At 50.2% G+C, this 15,913-nt stretch overlaps 6 protein-coding genes across 6 annotated transcripts; 3 read left to right on the forward strand and 3 right to left on the reverse strand.

Moving 5' to 3' along the window:
* Positions 1–193: 193 nt before the first annotated feature.
* Positions 194–931, reverse strand: CPAR01_00485 (uncharacterized protein; the record flags this gene model as incomplete). The annotated part of the gene is made up of 1 exon (XM_060484777.1): positions 194–931. The coding sequence occupies one exon, from the start codon at positions 929–931 to the stop codon at positions 194–196; it is 738 nt and encodes a 245-aa protein (XP_060355634.1).
* Positions 932–3,294: 2,363 nt separating this feature from the next.
* Positions 3,295–4,521, reverse strand: CPAR01_00486 (uncharacterized protein; the record flags this gene model as incomplete). The annotated part of the gene is made up of 2 exons (XM_060484778.1): positions 3,295–4,434; positions 4,498–4,521. The coding sequence occupies 2 exons, from the start codon at positions 4,519–4,521 to the stop codon at positions 3,295–3,297; spliced, it is 1,164 nt and encodes a 387-aa protein (XP_060355635.1).
* Positions 4,522–6,619: 2,098 nt separating this feature from the next.
* Positions 6,620–7,945, forward strand: CPAR01_00487 (kelch repeat protein; the record flags this gene model as incomplete). The annotated part of the gene is made up of 3 exons (XM_060484779.1): positions 6,620–6,647; positions 6,858–7,042; positions 7,088–7,945. The coding sequence occupies 3 exons, from the start codon at positions 6,620–6,622 to the stop codon at positions 7,943–7,945; spliced, it is 1,071 nt and encodes a 356-aa protein (XP_060355636.1).
* A 95-nt stretch (positions 7,946–8,040) lies between these two features.
* Positions 8,041–9,351, reverse strand: CPAR01_00488 (acetyltransferase; the record flags this gene model as incomplete). The annotated part of the gene is made up of 3 exons (XM_060484780.1): positions 8,041–8,682; positions 8,746–9,015; positions 9,310–9,351. 3 exons carry the CDS (start codon positions 9,349–9,351, stop codon positions 8,041–8,043), a joined length of 954 nt encoding a protein of 317 aa, XP_060355637.1.
* A 231-nt stretch (positions 9,352–9,582) lies between these two features.
* On the forward strand, positions 9,583–10,062 carry CPAR01_00489 (uncharacterized protein; the record flags this gene model as incomplete). The annotated part of the gene is made up of 1 exon (XM_060484781.1): positions 9,583–10,062. One exon carries the CDS (start codon positions 9,583–9,585, stop codon positions 10,060–10,062), a length of 480 nt encoding a protein of 159 aa, XP_060355638.1.
* Positions 10,063–11,058: 996 nt separating this feature from the next.
* Positions 11,059–15,435, forward strand: CPAR01_00490 (uncharacterized protein; the record flags this gene model as incomplete). The annotated part of the gene is made up of 2 exons (XM_060484782.1): positions 11,059–12,412; positions 13,055–15,435. 2 exons carry the CDS (start codon positions 11,059–11,061, stop codon positions 15,433–15,435), a joined length of 3,735 nt encoding a protein of 1,244 aa, XP_060355639.1.
* Positions 15,436–15,913: the final 478 nt, after the last annotated feature.

Genomic DNA, 15,913 nt, shown 5'->3' on the forward strand with positions numbered 1-15,913 from the left:
ACTCAAGGCACGTGCAATGTTTAGATTGTTCCACGAGAACAAGCCTCGAATTCTGATTTCCTTAAGTAGATGTTATATCTAGCTGAGTCTCTCCAGGATAAATGAGTGGCTTCAGGAGTTGGCTGCGCATATCGACATGCATCAAAGAATATGAGGAGATGTCTTCTCCCTGTGTAGCCCCCTCACCGTACCTTCATATCGTGGCCTTCATAATTGCCGCACTCAATGCATCAACTTGATCTCCAGTAACCTTGGTTGCCGATGTCTTGAATCCCTCGTTGAACGGGAATCGCTCCTGCTCAAAGATGATGTTCATAAACTGTGTCGGGGCCATCGGAGCCTTGAAGTCACCCGCCATGACGCCCAGGATGAAAGCAGACTCGGCAAAGGAAGTCTTGACTTGAGCCTGCGTAAGGTTAAACTGGGGGTTCTCCGCCATGGCAGCGCTAATCCTGATGCTCCGGGCCTTTGCCATTGTCTTTATGTCGATCGTCGGAGCGGTGAATTGGGCCTTGACTTGGTTCCAGACCGTAGCGTCGAACTTGTTGGCGTTACCTGTAACGGCCTGATCTGCTCTAGACAAGCTTCCGTCGTGCTCGATGACGTTGTGCTTAACCATGTCCGCCAGGTTGACGGTGCTCGCGTTTCCCGTGGTCGAAGTCGTAAGAGCGGGTGTACTAAGTGACACCGTGACCTTCTCGTCGATATTGAGCGCTTTGCTGAAAGCGAACTTGAGCTGATCCATGGTAATATTCATGCCATCTCGTGGCAGGTAGCCGTGGTTGGCAAGAGCGTTAAGGACCGGGCAAGGTGATCGGCTGGCCTTGTCGGGGGCCATTTGGAATTTGAAGGACGGGTCCTCCGCTCGGGGTAGCACGGAGGCTAGGCTGCCTGTTACGGACAGGACCAGGATCAATGCCGAGCTGTACATGTTGACTTTGACTGGAGATGAAAAGTGATTGTATTTAAGCGTCAGGTATTAAATTGAACGAATGACCAGCAAAGCGTCACAAAGAATGGTTAGTACCTACCAGCACCCTGAATAAGGCTATATATCTACTGTCGCCGGTCCAGCGGAGGTGGTTCATTATCTAGGTGATCTCGAAAGTCTAGATCGCGTCGAATACTTTCTGGAGACTCATATAACGCGCCATTAAAGGCCGCCGGCAGGCCTGTATGAATCGTGCTACACCGGACGTCCAGTCGGCCGAGGGTTTAATCTGTTGTTTACTACACCAAATTGACTTTCCTCGAATTGAAACGGAATAAACTCAGCTCATACAGAAATCCAAAGAAAGTTCAGCTCAGGCCCATCTAAAACTTCACCGGTGGGATGAACTACATACAGTACCAATGGGCTGCGCCAACGACCAATAAACATCGTCTTTAAAACGATGACCGTTTTACAAACGCCAATAGATCGAATCATCGAATCATTTCGCAGAGCTACCGAGCACTTACAGCCTCCATTTACCCGGCCTCTCCCGTCTGGGCAAGTAAATCATAGCTCCCGCCGCAGCCGGGGCCTTGACGGAACCCGCGCGCCGCCTTTTACAGGTGATGGAGCACTCCACGTACGGAGCGGTCCGTAGAAAGTAAACGATAAGCTCGTTCGATCAGCCCTATAATTTGCCGAAATCTATCGAGCTGGCTTCGGAGAGAGCCTGCTGCAAGGATTCCACCTGGAATATTTCCCCATGGCATTTCCCTGGTGCTTGTTCTGAGGCGGAGCTCGCATACAGACACGCACAGTCTATCCCAAGAAAACCTTCAGACTGATCAATAACGGTTTCCCGGCTATATTGCCTCTGGCACCCAATATAATCCAACAAAGAATCATTGCATCTCTGACGAATCACTACCTTGGCATTGGTCATTGTTCAAACCCGCCGGCCGAGCCCCAAAGAGTGAAAGGGTGACAGGTTGTCGGATCATCATTTCAAACGAATAGGGAAAGGCCCTTGCTGTGACCGTGACGTAGCATTCTGTGCCCTCGTCACGAGATGAAGTCCCCTTCTTACTATTCAGAGAAACTTCGATTGGAGTCTTCGCACAGAATACCACATGGCACAATGATGAATCGGACGGTTAAGGTTCCAGAGAGGTTACACGAGAGGTATTCTTGATTGAGTGTGTCCCAAGATGAGAAATCCCACTGATCGGTTGCCAACAAAAGTGTTTGAAGCATTTCCAACCAATTGCTCTACACCTAAACTACTGAGTTCGGCAGGGTCGTGATGAGATTTTGATGATATTCTGTCTGGGCATCGCACTATTGTGCTAGATATGACTCCCTACTTGCTACTCGGAGTTCCCAAAGTCATTGCGTTTATGTTCAGCGAGAGCTTGGAGCGCATTCCTCGCAACTCCTTCAGACACCGTCTGTCTCGACTTGAAATCTTCAAAGCCCTCGAGACGACCATATACTAATTCTGCATGGGATTTTGGAATGATAAACCTCCAACAGCCTTTTGACGACAAGCAACACGCATAACACTGCCCTTTCAGACGGAATGAAACTGTGGGCGGAAATGCTACCCAGGATAGCTGTGCCTATTTGAAGCCTGATCTTGCATGGACTGATAGTATACCCGAGGTTTACTCTCGTAACAAGGAGGATTACGACTGGTTTTAAATACACTCAATGAAGATGCTCCAGCAACAGGCTTCTCTGTGATTTCATTAGGCTGTACCAGAGCAAAAGGTATCCGGATGCCATGCACTCCTTTGTCTCACAAAGATATGTCTGTCACTGAGACTCGAATTGTCGACGATAATATATCATACAGTCCTGCCAGTGAAAGCACTCATAGGACGCGTGGAGACTGTGTCCTTCTGAAAAGGTTGTGCCTCAAATTAACCAAGGACTATCAGAGTCACACCTTGCTGGTACGCCAAGCAAGTATAATCAACAGGCTTCAAATGAGGGAAACATGATATCACTTCATGTTCACATCGAGCTGTGGATCTTCGAGTTTGACTCAAGGTGATAGTGCAGCTAGCTGAGAAGTATCTAGACTCTAGGTTCCGAAGACCAAGTCGACTGCTTTCGTATCTGCCCCATCCCTCGTTCACATTGTGCTGCGAAGTACGTAACGCGCTTCGGACCGTTCTTTCGCTTCCCGTTCAGCCCCAGATCTGTCAAGCCCGGATATTATTATGGAAAAAGCCAGTCCAGAGGCATGATCAAAGAACGGCCCAAAGCAAATTCGTATCACCCATTAACCTTTCCACCCCTTTTTGCTTTCAAAGTTCCAATCCAATTCCCGCATCATCTGTGCAGCATAGGCCCTCTCAAAGAACCTCGTTGACTCTGAGATCCTGAATGCTCTTGGGGAATCCCAGAGTGCTGACAGCCGGAACAGCCGAATTGGGATTGTCGTGGAATCCAAAGTCCGCAAGGTGAACAATGAGGGTCTTGAGCTTCTTGAAGTCGCAGAAGTCCGAGGGCTTGTAGGGCTCTTCGTCCTTGCAAATCGGCCTTCCGTCAGAGAGTCGGAACCGAAGTCGAAGGTCGACGAGAGATGCGGAATACGACTTCAGGCGGTCGATTGTCTCAGCAGCAGTGACGAGGGTGATCTTGTCCTCGAACTTGGAGTTCACGACGTACTCAAACTCTTCCAGTGGAAAGACGTTGTTTGTCAATTCAGACAAGACGTCTGGTGTCATCGTGCAGTCGATCAAGGACACCTTCTTGGTGCTCCAGGTCTTTGGGAAGAAAGAGCCGCCAGCATCAGCCAGTATTAGTTCGCAGTTCCTGAGGCAAAGATCCGTGACTGTCGAGGGCATGGACAGATTGTAAAGTAGCATGCCAGAGAGCCGTAAAGGTGTCTGGGCGTCTTCTCCGTAGATAAAAAGTTTCTTCACTTGCTGTAAATGCTCTCGAACGCACAAAACGAAGTCGTTGCAGCCCTTCGTCTGAGAGATATCAGCCCTCCATCCGGACAAGGGGCGACCTTCTAAAACCCGGATAGAGAAATGCAATGTGCTCAAGTTAGGCAAATGCGCATAGAGAAGGTTTTGCAACGCGCATTCGATTTTAAAGTTGCGAAGTCCGATCTCATTGACGGTTATCTTGGCGGTTTCCCAAATCGGATCTCGAGGGATGAAAGTGAACCAAGGCAATCGATCCTTGACGGCGTTGGTGAGGAAGTCCCAGTTTTCAATGCTGCAAGGCGTGCGGTATTGCTTGTAGTCGCGCCAGTTCCTATTATCTGAGCAGTATGTTTGAGCATAAGATGTGCGTAGGCTTTGGACCTGCTGAGAGAGGGTGGGCTGAGAGACCAGGGCCCGGACCAGGGAGAAGAACTTTGCGTCGCTGCAGTTGTTCGCAACAATGAAGATCTGGCGATACAGGTAAGGTTTCGCGAGCTTGTGGAAGGCCTTTGACACTCTGCAGATGCTTAGAAGGGTGCTCTGGCATGCAATCCACTCCTTTTCGTCAAGTTCGTCATCATTGCATCGGAGTTAAGAACAGATCTGTTCAAAGACCTCTACGGGTATATCAGAGATTCCCGGCATTGTCTTGTTGTAGGCTGTTCAATCGTGAGCTTCAATCCTTTGCCTATCGGAGGTAGTAGTAGGCGCTGACAGGGAAACCATGGACAAAGTCTCTGGAAGCCGGCGACAATGTGTCCGTGGGATCACGGCGCGTAGCAGAAACTGCTGAGTGGGAGGTGAATGGTGAATGCTGTAGAGTAGAAAGCCTGACGACGGGAAAGTATGAGGGATTCCGTTCTGTTTCTGACGCGGAAAGATGTTAGCTTGGTCTGTCAGCAACATCATGAAGAAATCTTGTACCTGAAGTAGACTTCTTCCACTGTGCAGCTGCTTTCTTTTGTGGGAGGAATATCGATGGAAGACCGAAATGCCTCGATGAGTCTCCCTGGTTGGAGATGTCGAAAAGAGAAAGGAGAGACTCGATGCGGTGTGTGATAGGGAAGAAAAGAAGGCCTCTCCTTTCCTGGGGGAAGGAAGTCAACGGCAAAAACAGTGCCTTCCTTAGGAAGGAACAGGTCCGGTTACTCCTACTCCAAGATGATTTATTGGAAAAGAATTCGGAAAGGGAAAAGCACGTGATACCAGAGACTGAATGAATACAGGTGTTTGTATATTCAGGGTGTAAAGGTGAAGCCGTGACATTGGATGGTTGCCGGGACAGCAAGCTGGTCTGTCAATACGGGCTCGAGAAAGGTGTCGCTGGGTCTCTTCTGGGCGCTTGGAAAAGCACTTCCTCAAGTGACTGATTTTAAACTCCACTTAACTTACCTTCCGTGAATACGTAGGCCTTGACAATCAGTTGAGCTACTCAGAAGAGCTCGAATTTAGCTGTTAACCCGAAGATTCAGTTCGCCAACGCATCAAAGTTCGCGGCGGTGTAGGGTGTAGGATGCTACTGAGAGGCTCCATCTTTGATAGCATCGTCAGTTGTATGTGGTGTCGGATGCTGTTCAGGCGTTTAACTACGCCTCACATCCGTTCGCCCCCGCATAAAACTTCCCAAATTGCTGTCGAGGTCTTCCTGCTGGGAGTTTAAGCAATCATCTATGAACTTCTCCCGCATTTGAGTCTCTTGGATCGCCAGTTTCTAAAGTAAACACATGAACCAAAGCGGTACAACAACGGAATATAAGCTCGGAGATCGCCATGTACAGATCACGGCTGACACTCCGAGGGCATCGTGATATGATAACTTTTGAAGGCAGTTCCGGCCCTATCCCAGTTTTCTTCTGGCCAGTCTGTGGTTTCATGTCTTCATGCCCGAGTTTAGATCCCTTATCTTGTCATGTAAGCTTCAGGACAACTGCTTTGGCGAAGGGAAACTTGCAGTGCTAAACAGAACAGGATATCAAGCAGGTAAGGTATGGCTTATCAGACTCCAACCTCGAAGGGAAGGCGGTCTCAGTTGTGCCTTCCGCACGTGATGCTTCACCTTCCATCTGAATACACGAGAAGGGTTAATACCCCCCTTCAATTTCGTTCCTGTCACCAGCACAGCAGGCGCCTCCTAGGTCGGAGATCAGGTCAAGCTGTGGCGTGGTGGTGAAATGGTTAATGGTCAACAATGAATATTTACACCAACCAGCCTACTCGACGACAGGCTCAGCGCATACGAGTTTGAATCCCAGCACGAGCATCAATTAATCCCAGCATGAGCACCAAGAGATGTAGCCCCCAATTCAGCACCGGGGGGGGGGGGGGGGGGGAACTTTTTTTTTCTCTTTTTTTTTTTTTTCTAAGGCTTCTATTATGTTTGCAAATGAAATCTCGTGTCCGTGACCTTCTTTGAGAAATGATCTACTCATTGACAAACCTGCTAGCTGAAGAGGTCTTGGTTTTGTGTAAGGCGGAAATTCTATGCTGGAAGACACTGGGTTTGAGGTGTGTATAAGTCTGAAAGCTGTCTTTTGATCCGATTTCGGCGTTAAGAAATCGAACGGAGCCTCTCCTCCTCCGTGTTGCACATGGCAGAGTACAGTCTCCCAGACAAGGTGTGTGTCTGAGCCCGTTGACATGACTAAGCGGAGGGAAATATGCCAAACCAGCTCCGATGACATAAGTCACGGAGGGCAAAGTGATTCCGGTTTGAGCACATTACACCCCTGCCTGCCGAGCCATCATGCGTCCGACATCTTCAGTGACACGTTGTAAGTGATCCAGGAATATGGCGATACTTTACGTCGTTGGTCAGATGGCGTGGTGGAGCGCTCGGTTTGGAACCGGTCTTGGGTGAAGCTCCTTATCAGATCGAGACATGACGGATCTGAAGACAAGGGCATCCAGCTATAAGTAGGGCTGCTGTCTGCGAATATACTTCAGTCACTCCCCAAACCAGACCAGTAAATCCACTCAAATAGTCGCGGAAATGGCCAAACTCTCTGCTGCTTGGGTTCGACTTGCTTCGAACGACCGTCTCAGGCGTTCATCGCAAGCAGTTTCGGTAATCGGGACTCAAGTGTTCGTCTTCGGCGGTGAACTCCTCCCACGAGAGCCCGTAGACAACCAACTCGATGTTGTTGAACTTCAGTCCGGGAAAGGCATTGTCTCATAATCACCCATTCATACCCCAAACTTGCACCACTAACAGACCTTCTTCACCACAGACTCAGCCTCCGTCAAGACCATCTCCACCGACACCGAAGCCCCATCTCCAAGAGTCGGAGCCCCCAGCACAGCGCTGAAAGATGCCTTCTATCTCTTCTCCGGCCGCGGCGGCATCGCTATGGAACCCGTCGAGGAATCTGGCAGTATCTGGCGATACAACCCATCCCAATCTCTCTGGGATCAACTCACGCCGACCGACGCAACGGCACCACACCCAGCCGGACGCAGCTACCACTGCACTGCCTCAGACGGTAACAAGACCATCTACATCCACGCAGGCTGCCCAGAGAAAGGCCGCCTCGCCGATCTGTGGTCCTTCAATATCGAGTCGAAGACGTGGAAGGAGCTCGCTGCAGCACCTCCTCCAGCGCGCGGCGGCGCGTCTATCGCTTTCTCTGGAGGCAAGTTATATCGCATCAATGGCTTCGATGGCACTTCCGAGCAAGGCGGTTCTCTTGATGTCTACGACCCCGCTTCCGCAGCTTGGTCTACGATTACGTACAAGCCAGATGGTGTCAAAGGCCCCGAGGCGCGAAGTGTATCAGCGCTCGTCGCGGTTGAGGTGGACGGTAAGCCGCATCTTGTGACGCTTTTCGGCGAGCGCGATCCTAGTTCGTTGGGTCACGCTGGTGCTGGCAAGATGCTCTCGGACGTGTGGGCTTTCGACATTGTGGCCGGGACGTGGGATAAGGTCTTCTTCGAGGGGGATGCGCCGCCGCCAAGAGGTTGGTTTGATGCGGATGTGGTGGTAGATGGGAGCAAGCAGGCTGTGGTTGTTCATGGAGGTCTTGCTGAAGATAACTCGAGGTTGGGAGACATCTGGAGACTCGACTTTGTCTAGACTGTCACATCTTGATGACTAGAGATCGTTGTTGCTAGTGTTGGTATTCTGAATTGAACTTGATGTAAGGAAAAGTATTTGGGCGAAGTAAAAAGCTACTCGACGTCCTTCACCATCCAGATGGATCCCTTCTCGTCTGTAGGATACACCCGGAACCCCAGTTTCTCGTAGAACGGCACGACCTTGTCGTTCTCACCACCGACGCCAATATGCACGCCCTTACCATAGAGCCTGTTCCCACTGGAGCCACCGTTGCGCTGATCGGCCTCTTTCAGACTCTCAACGAACTTGTCAATCAGCTTTCTTCCCCAGCCTTTGCCCTGCCATGGCTCCAGCAGGTCGATGTGCATCGTAGCCTTCCAGTTGCCCCAAAGCTCCTTTCGCTCATCGTCAAGCACCAGCCATGTCGGGTTGAATGCTTGCTGGAGGAGAGCCTCCTCATTTACCTCCCCCGTGTCTGGGAAGTTCCATGGCGCTTTCGTCTCGAGGCTCTTAGGCTTTCTTCCGTCCAGCTCCTTGGACGTCTCAAGGACTTCCTTGATGTACCGCGGGTACGCGCTCGCAAAGTCGTTCACGTTGGGGCAGCCAATGCAGTAGCCGACGCAGTTTCCCTCGCCATCGTCAAGTATGTGACAAGTCTCAGGAGATAGATGAGTATACTGATGTGTCCATAGGTAAGGCGCGGTCCTGGTCGCTGCTTCGGAACGCTCGAGGGACGGTGGGAGCGTGGCGCGGCACTGGGTTCATTGTTAGTCGCTGTGGAACAAAGATAAGCCCAGATAAGGACATTTGAGACGCACAATATGACCCGTCGCATCAAAGTCAGATGCCTTGTAGGGACGGATGAAAGCCATGGTCGATGAGGTGGGCTGGAATGAGAGCCGTTGAGTTGAAAGTGAGAGGTTGCCGCTGGAAGTGTAGTGGTACCGGGGCCTGAATGGCCGGATGGAGGGGTAGCGGGGTAAATCGTTCCGGACCAGACTGGGGAGGATTGACCTGCTGCTGGAGTGACATTCACGAGGCATCTCAAGCCCGGCGATAGCAGCAAAACTCAAGAGATATAGCACCGTCTGTGTAAATGAGCGATACACAGCAGTGAGACTGAAACTATCACCAAAAATGATATGAGAGCATGAGAATGACGTCGGTCGGGGATCCTGTTCACCGGATGCCGTTCATTGAGCCTGGACAGGCATCTCGGCGCCGAAACGATCACCCCGCATTTCCGGTGTTCAATGGGGCTGACCAAATTTATCAAGCCTCATATTCCGTGATCCCAAACAGGCCTCTTACGCATTTGATTGTATACGCGTTCTTGTAGTCGTCAATAGAGTTATTGTTTCCAGATTGGTGATGAGGTCTACTTCAGGGTCTAAGTAGGAGACAAAGCCAGGCTTCGAAGTCATGGCCAAGGTTGTTCTTTCACATTTCGTCTTAACAGTGTGCGGTACTCTCAGCCCTTGTTCGAATTAAGCCATATCATCGACATGTCATGTATCTCCTTGCCTGTTCTGTAGTCGACTTCTTCAGTCCTTCAGCCTGAGACCAAAGGCTCCAGCTTGTCTACGACTACATAAGACCGAGTGCCCAGGTGTCTAAGCCTCAAGCCCCAAACTCCTCCTAGCAACTCATCCAACATGTCGCAATCAACGTCGACTCTCCAAAGCTGCCTCAAGAACTCAAGGGGGTCATCCTATCGAGTCGAAAAGAAGCGCGTCCGTTTCAATAGCCAAGACCAAGTGCGCACCTTCCAGCGTCGCTCCGATGAACTGACAACTCCGCCCAGAACTCCCACCGCATCCAAGACCGGTTCAGGCTTCGAAGACGATGACTACATTGTCGACCTGCACCTCATGCAAGCCAAAATTCACAAGCACATGTCTAGACAGAAGGCTATCATGGACAGAGACTTTCTCCGCAGGTTACTCACCCCCGGTACGGAGCTCTGCCAGTTGGTCCGGCAGACGCTCTACCAGCGAAGGAAGAAGAAGAATGCTTACTTGTACAGGCAGAAGATCCGACGTTCCCAGAAGCGCCAAGGTAAGGTACGAGGTCAATGCCGTGTCAAGAAGCTTCACTGGGAGTTTGCGCAGAGGGTCAAGAACCGTCTCCAGTGAGGTGGTCGGTACATTGTTGCACTGCTTCAGCGTGGCTGGAACCTCAACACCAGATATAGGGCTATGTGATGCAACACTTGCAATTTGGAATGATTTGGTGTCGGTTTGATTTCTCACTTATAGTTCGTAGTTCAGAAGGAATATGGGCAAACCCGAATGCTCTCTTAAGGTAGAGTACAGTAGCCTCGTGAAGTGAAAATTAACCAAAATATTACAGCTATCTGTCGCACGCTGGCCATGTGCTTGATACCGTGTTATTCATATCTTGAAGCTGCAGTATTATGTAGACCATCTGAACATGATAGCTTTGAGGGAACGCTCTGTTCAAAAATGGCATTCCGTTGTGTCTAGTATGCTCTACAGCAGTGAAGTGAAGGTAAAGAGTTGCCAGCCCTGATGATAGTACGAAAACGAAGGCTGTATTCATCAATTGCTGACTGTATGAATTCAAATAGCAGCAACTCCTTCCAAGTTCCAATGACTTCCGATTTTCAAGGAAATCTGTCTTAGCAAGAGGGCACAGTCCGTTCCTTCCTGCCTTCGGGAAAAGACGAGCTTGAGGAAGAAAGTACGGAAGTGAAATTTGGGAGGTACCTTCCACTTCTCGCTCCTTCCATACAAGACTTGCTTTCGACTTCCTTTCCGTTGATTCTAGCGAACTCTCTTCCTCCTCTCCCCTTCCCTTCTTCTCCCTGATCCATCGCGAAAAAATCATCCCCTTCTCACCATCATCATCCTGTTTTGAGCCTTCGTCAGACAACACGGAGCACGACACCTGCTCGTCACCAACAGAGGATCGTCTCGCAACAGCCAGGCAAGTCCAAGCATCATTCACTGCCCTCTAGCTGCCTGCGCTCAGCCAGGAAGAGGTAGAAAATACCCACTCTGCCCGAGAATATGGAAGACTGATGAGCTCATAGTATCAGCCCAGCCGTCGACCTTGTTCTTCCAGATTCTTCCGGCAGTGCAATCGTCGCACCGTGTCGCTTGGCCATCATGGCATCGATATCGAGTCTTCCTCCCGAGATGCTGGGTGAAATTGCCGCACGCTTCCAAGATGACAGCTCACTTGGCGCAAATAACGACTGGAAAGCCAACCAGAACACGCTCGCGATTCTTTCCAGGGTATCGAAGTCATTCCAGTATGCAGCCCAACCTCTTCTCTATCGCAGAATCTATCTCGCCGTCCGGGACCCAGTCGGCCTCGACATCTTGTCGTTGATTAAGGTTCTTTATCGTCGCCAGGACCTCCGCTCCAAGGTGGACAAAGTCCAGATACACTTTGAAAAGGCTTTCTCTTGCCACCTGGAGCGAAGTACAGATGATGTTCAGAATCTCCATCATTTGGCTCGGAATATTGACCAGACAAACCTCTGCCGTGCACTGCAGGGGAACACAAAAAGTTCCTGGTTATACAATAATGTTTTATCTTCGCTGCTTTTCAATCAGCTTCGAGGTTTATCGCAAGTAATGATCACTGGGCTATACAGCCCGGACTTGAAAGACGACTATGGAGAATTCGACCACTTTGACAATGCTTGGTCGATCTTGCCCTATTCCTTGATACCTCCCTCTGAGACGCCGGAGGCTTTGCTTCAGAACTTGACTTTTATTTATTTAGACGCCCACGAAGTTACAAAAATCCAGCTCTCAGAATTTCACACGCTCGCTTGTCTTGCACCCAACCTCGAATCGTTCTCGGGCTGCAGATTCAAGAACGTCCCGACAGCGGCATTCAACGGTTTCAAAAAGCTCAAGCACTTGTCTCTCGTGGACGCACCTGTAGAGGATGACGATTCTTTGAACCAGGGAGGGTTTCTCGAGATTCCGCCTGGACTTCATTCTTTTCAGTACAGTGTGCGTTTTGCCTTGTACTTGGGTGAACAGTACATATCCCCGATGAAGGTCCGACGGGCCCTTGCGCAACACTCAGACACTCTGAATTACATTGAGGTTCGATTCCCCAAGGGAAGTTTATTGGAGGAGGACGACCTAATCGATACTTTTGGGATGTTCAAAAGACTCGAGCATCTTTCGGCGGATCCAAGGGATTTTGTGATGTACGGCCAGAATAGCTCAGGCCCACATGCGTTCATCACAACATTACCTCGATCACTTCGAAACCTAACCATCCTGGACCAGTCTTACTGGGATATACAGGACATCGAATGGCTTGCCGATGCCGTTCATAAAGGAGACTTCGAGAATCTCGAAAGCCTCACCATTGGTGTTGATGAACGTGACATGGACTTCTTTTATACCACTATGGGAGAAATTTGGGACGGGATCGATAAGCCAGAGTTTGAGGAGGAAAAGGCTTCTTTCTGTGTCACAGTGATTTCTAGGACCAGTACGAGGGAATTGTGGTGTTATTGGTGATGAACTTCACTGCTTCAGTCTTTCAGCTTGATACATGGTTGAAGTTGCATCGCTCCGCCGTTTGTTCGGAACAGAAGGGGGTGCAGAGGGGGGGGGGGGGATTGAATCACACTAGCACAGAATATCTTTGTTGGTTTAGGAGCCCTAAGCTTCATAGAACGAAAATGAAATGAATTCCAATTGCGTAGCTACAGCTGTGAAGGCATTAACTTGAGAAGATGTGTATGAAAAGAATGTGTTGAAAGCCAGCGTCCATACCAGTAGAACGTGGACACACCTCAACACCAGTGAATTTCCTTAAGTAGGTAGATAGACACGGGGGCTCATCACTGCAATACAGCAACAGGCGTTACATTGCAGCTATACCAGCCACTATGACAATATATCATTGCGGGTTACACTGCATGTGTGTCGGTGGCTGAGCCATGCCAGCATAAGCAAGTGTGGTAGGGTCAGGCTGAAAGAGTGTCTGTCATGCGATGTTACCAAGCACGATAGAATGGGACTTGTACCCCAACTTTCTGCCTCGAGTCTCTCCTCAAGACCGCGTTCCGCTCGGTTGCTCAATCATCTTGCAATATGAACAGAAGACCAAGTACTTCACCCTGCACAGACGATGTATCCGAAGTTAGCAGTGTCAATTCGTTATCAATTCGTACATCCATTACATTTGTGCAAGAACGGTCATCTCGCGAGCATGAGGAAGTACGGGCGCCAACGCTAATCGATCCGCATGAAGCTATCGAGGGAACTTTGGACTACGACATACCGATTTGGAAAGTTCTCCCTGCGACGTCATTGATCAATGAGGCTGGCTCCCTGCTCAGTCAAGCGAGTCCACCGCAAGAGCTCAGCCGATGGCGAGCTGTCGGCACTTTTGGACTCTATGTCCTCGGAATTGGAACTGTCTTCATCATCGGATCTGTTGGCTTCATGAGCTTTTTCTGGAAAACTTCGATTATGGCTAATGAAGTCGTTGTGCAAAACACATTATGGAGTCAAATCGTTTTCGCCGACTGGGCGTCTAGATCAATCACTCTGACGGCCGCTGCGCTGCGTGTTTGTCTGGCGCTCCAGATGAGCTTGTTCACCGCAATGATCGCCTCGCTCATGATAGAACGGACAGGGATATCTTTCAGCGCGGCTCCCTTCGTCTCTATGCTGAGAGCTATGCCTGCATCGCCGTACAGTTTGATCAGTTGGACACCTTTCGACATGCCCTTGGGCATTGGGACCGTTTACACCATGGCTATCACAACTTCAGTTCTCTTGACAGCAGCATCTCAGTTGGCCTCGACCGCCTTGCTGTCTGATTTCGCAGTGGTAAATGTGACTGCACCGCAAAAAGCCGTCAACATGCTGTACGGAAACAGTAGTGTCATAAACCCAACAGTGATGCAGGGCTCCAGCATCTGGAAGTCAAAGCCTTGGGTCTATCCAAGGTTTGCGGAACTACAAAGGCAGCCTACCGAGGCCCAGCAGTCCGAATTTTTCGAAGATACAGGGACCATCCTACGGGCATTCATTCCCTTTGCGAATGAGCCAAGCCGTAGTCGCCTGCGAAATTATGAAGGGTCCGCCGCTGTTGTAGACTCCAGAGTGGTCTGCGTCAGACCTGTCATCCGGAACGTCACATTTTCTGCGGTTGCCTTTGACTTCTCAAACGATACACGGCTAGAGACCTACAGCGAGTTCAATGTCCTCGGGCAGTTTGACATACAAGGAGGCTACGACCAGCTGCCGATCAACCGAGGCCAAAACCAGATAGATGAGCCAAAGTGGCCTTTCAACTGTGTGGTTCCCGCTGAAGATATTCATGGTTACTCCAAAGGCGAACCCCTCGCTTCACAAATTGACAACTTTTCGATCTGTTCAGTGGGTCGGGGAGAAAATAGGACATGGCCGGATGGGAAGAATTACACCATGCCATTTCTTCCCTCACCCTTTTCAGCACTGAACACTACCTACACCTCTATATTCCTTGTATTCAACGGCACTGGGACAATGCCTCAGTGGCATCAGGGTCTCCGGGTTCATGGCAACTTGAACAGCAGCACTAGCCGCTGGGAAGCCTCTGCCGATAAATGGATATCGACCTCGGATGGAATGTGGAATAGTGTTGATATACCATGGGAAGGACATGCCAAGAGAGTAGGTGTCTCCGTCACCGCATGCTTTGCAAACTTGCAGGGCCATGTGCAAAATGTTAGCATGTCCAGTAAGGTTGATGGCCACGAACCGATCCTAGCTTGGGACAGCCCGAATACTCAGTACACCACGAATGTCATTCGGGACCAGTATTCCAGCATCTGCAAAGGACCTCCCGGCGGAGACCCTAGCCCGGAACTACTCGAACTTATTCCGAAGAAGAGTTGGAAGAGTGAGGATCACAGACTGTCACTCGACGTAGTCACCTCTCAACTTCCTTTCATGACACGCAGCCTGCACCACCCCTTAATCGACCCATCGCCCTGTGGGATGCTACGGACGGGTGGATATTCCTCCCGTGCCGTTCATTACGCACATTCTGCGCTCTTTCAAGACGTGCTCAGGACGAGCTTGAGCGTACCAGAGGCACTACAGGCTATCCTCACAGTCACTCAGCAAATGTCTTACTACGATACCTTGCCTTACTTCCGGAATGCTTGGCCAGCGACGTACGCCATGACAGAGGAAAAACTGATTCCCGTCCGGTGGGTTGGGTTTGGTATCGTCGTTGCTATCATCGTGTTACACCTAGGCCTCGTTACAGCTGCCTCTATTCTGTTTCTCAAGTTGACTACCTGCAGCAGCTTGGGAAATGTGTGGATGTCACTAAGCCAGATTGTGTCATTGGAGACGGAAGGTCTGATTCAGGAAGCTACATCGAAAGATGACAATGCAGTTGAGAAGATGATTTGGGAAGCAATATCCAAAGGTGATTCGGGGTTGAGGCAGAGGGTTAAGATACTGAAGAACGGGCTGAACGGCCGGAATGAGTTGAGCTCCTTCTAAACCAGAGATGGCAATGGTAGTGTTACAGATGGCAGAATCAGCAGAGCCTCAAAATAACGTGGGTAAGATACCCCCAATCCAGGTCGCCTTTCCGCCCTCTGACATGCAATTCAGACTTTACCAATTTGTCCGCAGTGCACGCATCATTCCTCATCCCTCTGGTAGGCCTCAATAAGTCTCCAAACAGTGGCTGACAGTAAGCCGGTCTTGGCGCACGCAGCGCTCGGTAGCTTGATTCAGATGCCACCCTAGCCGCGGGTACCTAAGGTAGTTATGCTTGTTCTCACTCCGGGGCAAGGACTGTCCAATTAAGGGCTGGCTCTATTCTGGTGGCTGCGTAAGATGGGCTAGACCTTCAGCCCAACGTTGATCCCACCCGGGCGGGTCGTCGAAGGATCGTCAGGCTACAAAATTAGAGGCTGACATGCAGTAGATTCGCAGACCTTGGAAGCAAGGGTGTGTCTGCTCCGTGTCCGTG

Source organism: Colletotrichum paranaense, assembly GCF_030867605.1.
Source record: "Colletotrichum paranaense strain IMI 384185 chromosome Unknown Scaffold_1.1, whole genome shotgun sequence".
NCBI classification, from domain to species: domain Eukaryota; kingdom Fungi; phylum Ascomycota; class Sordariomycetes; order Glomerellales; family Glomerellaceae; genus Colletotrichum; species Colletotrichum paranaense.